Source organism: Schistocerca serialis, chromosome 3 (genome assembly GCF_023864345.2).
Source record: "Schistocerca serialis cubense isolate TAMUIC-IGC-003099 chromosome 3, iqSchSeri2.2, whole genome shotgun sequence".
Taxonomy (NCBI): domain Eukaryota; kingdom Metazoa; phylum Arthropoda; class Insecta; order Orthoptera; family Acrididae; genus Schistocerca; species Schistocerca serialis.
In genome coordinates, this window is record NC_064640.1 from 189,922,974 (window position 1) to 189,930,118 (window position 7,145).

Below are 7,145 nucleotides of genomic sequence, written 5' to 3' on the forward strand. Positions count from 1 at the left end.
AGAAAATAGGGTGGTTCCTTTCAGGACATGGCCTATTTCCTTCTGCAGATTTCCCCAACCTGATCTTGTTCTTCATCTCTAACAAACTTGTCATCAAAGAGATTTTGAACTGTAATTTTCCTTCTTCATCTTTTCCAAAGATAAAAGATATTGTGTATTCCTCTGAAATTGTCCCTATCCCTTTTCTTGTTACGTAAGAAATTGTGTTTTTTCCATGAGAAGATGGAATTTTATTTTCATATATTTCCCTCATAAAATTGTGTTCTCTGTATTGAGCTCACTTTGGTTAGTATGCTAAATCCTAATTAGAGAAAGGAGAAAAATAAAATAGTGTATAATTATCATCATCACTGTTATTTTTGAAAGAAGTTTGCTGTGTTTTCCACTGTTTTTATACTGTGTTCTTTGTCCCCATCATACCATTGTATAACATTATTAGCACTTAAGAGTGCTCAAATGTAGCAGGTGTATTTGCTGCATATTTAATTTATTTTTGTTTATTGAACACTTCGTGACTTAACAATTCAACATTCTGTTTAGAACTTGCATACTTCTTACAGACTATTTCTGTGCATCTAGACTGCTTTATTTGATTTTTCTTGAGTTCTTATTAGGGAGAGATAATGTGGTGTCTGAAATGTGATGTGATACAATATGTCAAGACTGTAACAGTTAACATGTTAAACCTAATTTATTAATAAAATTATGATCAGACAATAATTGTCATTGCTTTGTTTACATTTAGTTGTCATGATGTAAAGAACTTAACATCATAATAGTAGACATTTTTGTGTGTGACTGAATCCACATAAGGAAGCAACTAATGGCATGTGACAGTTGGAACTTTAACCTTAAACTCAGATAACTGATGTAATTCTAAAGGTTGGTATTAGAACGAGTTTGTTGAAACTTTGCATTGGAAATAAGTTTATTTACCACATAATTTTTTTTTCATTTTGTGAAATTATGTTGTTTTATAAGTTTCTGTATAATATAGATAGGTTTCTCGAAATGGAACTGAGTTACTGGCTGAATAACGTGGCAATTTTAAAATAGTTGTATTGTCTCTTCGTAGGTTATGGGATGATGGTGTGATTGACCCTGCAGACACGAGGGCTGTTCTTGGCATGAGTCTTCGAGCAGCATTAAATGCGCCAATTCCACACACAAACTTTGGTGTCTTCAGAATGTGAACAATACAGAATTGTTGTACCAATAATATGCCAAAAATTTGTTACTAGTTGTATGTTTTATTTGGTTGTTTACTGTACATTCCTGTCATAAATAGGTTTTTGAAAACTAAAATGGTGTTCATTTTACTTTGGCTGTACATTTATGATCTCATATTTCTTTATATAAAAAGTGATGATGAAAGAAAAAGCTAGAAAATTGTGTGTAGAGTAGAATATACAAGAAACTGAAAACATTGCTTCTTTCTTTATATTTAATTTACCACATGAAATATTAAATGGGAAGTATTCTAGGTGGAGTATGCAAAAAAATATGATATTCTCAAATCAGTACATAAAATGTATATTTTTGCCTTTAGTAGTTAGTGTTTCCCACTTCATTTCAATTTATTGATTCTGAACATGTACTTCACTATGAACGTACATCTTTGTCAAAACAGTGTTACTGGTACCAAATGCTGTTGCAGTATTCTATTTTCAGTCTGTCTGGTGGTGGTGGTGGTGGTGGTGGTGGTGGTGATCGTCTGAGTGAAGAGGCCCAGAAAGCTGTTCTCAGGGAATTATTCCAGCACATTTCTTCTAGTTTGAGACTTCAGTTAGTTAGTTACATATTCTATAGACCATTTGAATGATTTTTTTTTAATCAAAATTATGTGGAGTCAGTCAGGTCCTTTTTTATTGGCTACAGTTTTTAAGTAGAAGTTCATCATTGGAATAAAAGAAACTGTCCAGATTTTCGAAGAAGATTCCTGTAATGAAATTGGACAGTAATTGCTTAAGTGTGTCTTGTCACCTTTCTTATGAATTGCTTTAACAATTGCTTGCTTTGACATGCCTGGAAAAGTTCTCTGTGCCAGTGATGCATTGCATATATCACTAATGACATTACTTATTTAGTTGAAACAACTTTTCAGAATTCTGTTTGAAATTCCAGCAATCCCACATGAGCTTTCATTTTTTAGAATTTTTATAATTGTTGTAATTCAGTGGAGGGCATTGGTGCTACTTGTAGTTGTTTAAAGTTTTGTGGTACGACTTTTTAATATATTCTCATGCTTCTTCAGCTGAACCATTTAATCCTATATTTGCAGCTACATTTAGAAAGTGATTGTTAAAAGTACTTGCAGCTCGTGAATTATCAGTGACAACATTGTCATTTAGTTAAACTTTTATGGAAACTTGCACACTGACTGGCTGTTTGACAATGACCCATATAGTTTTAATCTTATTATCTGTATTTACTTCTGTTAGGACATGCATACTTCAGAACATCTTTATAACTTTCCTTGAAATACTACTGTATTTTATTGTGGTTTGCAAGTAATGCGGGATCTTGACTTGTTCTGGTCTTTACGTAAATGTCTCTCTTTCTCTTACATGAGATTTTAATTTCCTTGGTTATCCACAGCTAATTTGTTTTTTAATGTATCTTCTAGATAATTTTTTTAGGAAAGAAACCTTCAAATATTGACACAGATTTGATGTCAAAAAAAAATGAATTTGATATTTTCATCTCTTTCTATCTTTACCTCATCGCACACCGCCACTTTAAACTTTCACTTAAAACCCTATGTGTTCTCATCAATAAGCCTCACTGCTTTGTATGAACCTGTCTCAGGGTTGTGAGATGCCATGCTGTTTATTTCCATTAACTGTGCATTGTGATCAGGTAGTCCATTAGGAACTGGGTACACATTAATTGTTTCAGCTTGAGCACTGTCTATAAAAATGTTGTCAATCAGTGTCCTACTATTTTGCTGCACATGAGTTAGAAAACTGGCTACCGAAATTAGATTGAAACACCCAAATAATAATTTTGGTTCATTTTTCCTGTTTATATCTTTTAAGAAATCTGCATTGAAATCTCCACAAACTTCTGTTTCCTCTTGTCTGACAGGTAGCTCAACAGTGCATCTAGATTTCTCATAAATAGCTGAAAGTTCCCTAGAGGGTATCTGTAGACTGCTACAATTATCAGATAAATATTCTGCAGTAACAACTCACAGACACATGCTTCTGGTTTCTGATCAACACACAAATTTTTGTTTCAATATTTTTGGCTTTAAGTCCAACTTTTACATATCTTGCAACTCCTCCTTTTTCTGTGGTGCAAGTCTATAATCCAGATATTTTACTTCTCCTTCCCAGGATTACATGGTGTTCAGAAATGCGCAGAACATCTATCACTTTAGAGTTTTTCACATCGTCTAGGTGTACAATAAGCTCATCTATCGTGTTTTTCGACCTGCTAATGTTCTGATGAACCAAATTAATTTTATTTTTCTGGGAACTGTTAGATGTGTTATGGTCTTGTACTGCTCCAATTTCTTTATGAGTTGTAATTAGGGATCAGAAAATGTAGCATCTATTTTTGACAAAAATCACATCTATTTTTGTGAAATTCTCATCTAAAAGGTTGTCAGGCTACATGAGTGAAGACAAAGCTTTAGTGCTTTGAAACTGACTATTAAAAAAGTACTGATTGGAATGTTTGCATTTGGAAAAACCTTGACCTGCGCAGGAGAGCTTCTGTAAAGTTTGGAAGGTAGGAGACGAGGTACTGGCAGAAGTAAAGCTGTGAGGACGGGGCGTGAGTCGTGCTTGGGTAGCTCAGTTGGTAGAGCACTTGCCTGCGAAAGGCAAAGGTCCCGAGTTCGAGTCTCGGTCCGGCACAGTGTTTTAATCTGCCAGGAAGTTTCAGAATGAGACCATCTTAACCAACAGTACACAGGTAGCCAATGTATTTAACAATCACTTCTTAAGTGTAGGAGAAAAAAATTGGTGAGAATAGTTCAAAAGAAAAAGCCAGGCAGTACATGGAAGAGTCAGTTTTGAAAAATTTTAGTCAGATTGTTTCATCTAACAACCTCTTGTGAAATAAGGAAAATTATTAAATATTTGAGAAATAAATGTTCTGTTGGAGTAGATGACATCTCTGACAAGGTATTAAAACAGTGTGGAGCAATTACAGCTGATGTTTTGAGTCACATATGTAATGCATCACTGACTCAGGGTATTTCTCCAGACAGGTTAAAATATGCCATTGTCAGGTCTCTCTACAAAAAGGGGAAACCACAGATGTCAATAATTATTGGCCAGTATCTTTGCTTACAGCATTTTCAAACATCTTTGAGAAAGTAATGTACTCAAGAGTGGTTAGCCATCTCAACAGTAGTGGGATACTTTGTAAATCACAGTTCAGATTTCAGAAATGCTGTTCCACTGAGACAGCAATATACAATTTCACTGCTCACATAACAGAGTCTTTAAATAGTAAAATGTCACCAGTAGGAATATTCCGTGACTTATCCAAAGAATTTGATTGTGTGAACCATGACATTATGTTAGAGAAATTACAATTCTATGGTATAAATGGAACAGCATATGAGTGCTTTAAGTTGTATCTACAGAACAGGAAGCAAAAAGTCTCTTTATATGCTTAAAGTGATTCAAAGAAGTTTGCCACTTTATCTAACTGGGGTTAAATTACATTAGGTGTTCCACAACGTTCGATCACGGGTCCCCTCCTGTTCTTGATATATGTGACTGACCTCCCTTCTTATGTGAAACAAGATGCTGGACTGACACTGTTTGCTGATGATACGAGCATAATTACTAATCCAGTAAAAGAAAGTCTGATAGAAAATGATACAAATAAGGTCTTTGGAAAAGTTATTAATTGGTTTTCTGCGAATGGGCTTGCTCTGAACTTTGAAAAAACACAGTATGTCCAATTTTCTGCTGCAAAAAGTATAATTACTTCAATAACACATCAAAAGAAGTCAGTAGCCAGGGCAGAGCATACTAAATTTTTGGGTGTACATATAGATGAGAATCTTAATTGGAAAATTCATATTTTGGATCTCCTGAGGCAACTAGGTTCAGCAACTTTTGCAATCGGAATAATTGCCAATTTTGAGGATGTAGATTTTAGTAAGCTAACATACTTTGCATACTTCCACTCTCTGATGTCATACGGAATAATATTCTGGGGCAACTCAACACTTAGGCAAAAGTTATTCACTGCTCAAAAGAAAGATATTAGAATAATATGTGTGGTTCATAGTTGCACATTATGTAGGCATCTGTTTAAAAGGTTAGGAATTCTTACAACTGGTTCACAGTACATTTACTCAGCAATGAAATTTTTTCTCAACAACAACAACAACATGGACCAGTTTAAAATCATGATTACAATACCAGAAAAAAGAAAGACCTACACTATCCTTTACTTAACCTATCTTTGGCACATAAAGGGGTAAAATATGCTGCTATAAAACTTTTTGATAAATTACCAGATGAAATAAAATGTCTGACAGACAGCAGTAATAGTTTCAAAAACTAATTGAAATCATACCTCCTTGACAACCCTTTCTATACCATAGATGAATTCTTGAATATGAGTAAATAAATCTGGAGATATAATATATGCATTTTGTGCCATTTAAGGGAATGGGATAGATAATAGAAATATTTAGGTATAACACTATAATGCAAACAAATAAAAAAGAAAAAAGGAAAAAAAAAACTTGTTTCCTATGCACATTTCTTGTGCATTTGACACGTTCCACATCATAATGGTTTTCCGTGCTATTGATCAATGGAACACGTAACTAACTAACTAACTAACTATTTTCCTCTACAGTTTTTGCGCTCTACAGCTCCCTCTAGTAGAAACCATTCTCTGATGTCTTAACAGATATCCTATCATTCTGTCCCATCTCCTTGTCAATGTTTTCCACATATTGCTTTCCTCTCCGATTCTGCACAGAATTTCCTCATTCCTTAATTTATCAGTGCACCTAATTTTCAACATTCGTCTGTAGCACCACTTCTCAAATGCTTTGATTCTCTTCTGTTCCGGTTTTCCTGCAGACTGTTTCACTACCATACAATGCTATACTCCAAATGTACATTCTCAGAAATTCCTTCCTCAAATTAAGGCCTATGTTTGATACTAGTAGACTTCTCTTAGCCAAGAATGTACTTTTTGCTAGTGCTAGTCTGCTTTTGATGTCCTCCTTGCTCTGACTGTCATTGGTTATTTTGCTGCGTAGGTAATAGAATCCCTTACCTTCATCTATTTCTTGATCATCAATTGTAATTTTAAGTTTCTCATTATTCTCATTTCTGCTACTTCTCATTACTTTTGTATTTCTTCGGTTTACTCTCAATCCATACTTAATACTCATTAGACTCTCCATTCCATTCAGGAGATCTGGAAATTCCTTACTTTCACTCAGGATAGCAATGTCATCAGCAAATCATATCATTGATATCCTTTCAACATGAATGTTAATCCCACTCCTGAACCTTTCTTTTATTTCCATCATTGCTTAATAGGGGCGATATACTACATCCCTGTCATACATCCTTTTTTAATCCGAGCACTTCGTTCTTGGCCATCCACTCTTATTTTTCCCTGTTGGCCCTTTTACATATTGTATATTACACTTCTCTCCCTATAGTTTACCACTGTTTTTCTCAGAATTTTGAACGGCTTGCACTATTTTACATTATCGAACGTTTTTTCCAGGTCAACAAACCCTGTGAACATATGTTGATTTTTTTTTAGTCTTGCTTCCATTATCAACCGCAATGTCAGAATTGCCTCTTTGGTGCCTTTACCTTTGCTAAAGCCAAACTGATCATCTAACACGTCCTCAATTTTCTTTTCCATTCTTCTGTTTATTATTCTCATCAGCAACTTAGATGTATAAGCTGTTAAGCTGATTGTACAGTAATTCTAACACTTGTCAGCTCTTGCAGTCTTAGAATTGTGCGGATGATATTTTTCCAGAAGTCATATGGTATGTCGCCAGACTCATACATTCCACACACCAACGTGAAGAGCCATTTTGTTGCCACTCTCACCAATGATTTTAGAAATTCTAATGGAATGTTATGTACTCCCTCTCTTCTGCCTTATTTGATCTTCTGTCCTCCAAAGCTCTT

At 34.6% G+C, this 7,145-nt stretch overlaps 1 protein-coding gene across 1 annotated transcript in view; it reads left to right on the forward strand.

Annotated features, from left to right (window-relative positions):
* The window catches only part of LOC126469894 (methylcrotonoyl-CoA carboxylase beta chain, mitochondrial), a 92,677-nt gene extending 91,372 nt beyond the window's left edge, over positions 1–1,305 (forward strand). The window contains exon 11 of the mRNA XM_050097236.1: positions 1,076–1,305. Within this exon, the coding sequence (XP_049953193.1) occupies positions 1,076–1,193 (118 nt within the window). The 3' untranslated portion in view covers positions 1,194–1,305. The remainder of the gene's footprint in view (positions 1–1,075) is intronic.
* Positions 1,306–7,145: the final 5,840 nt, after the last annotated feature.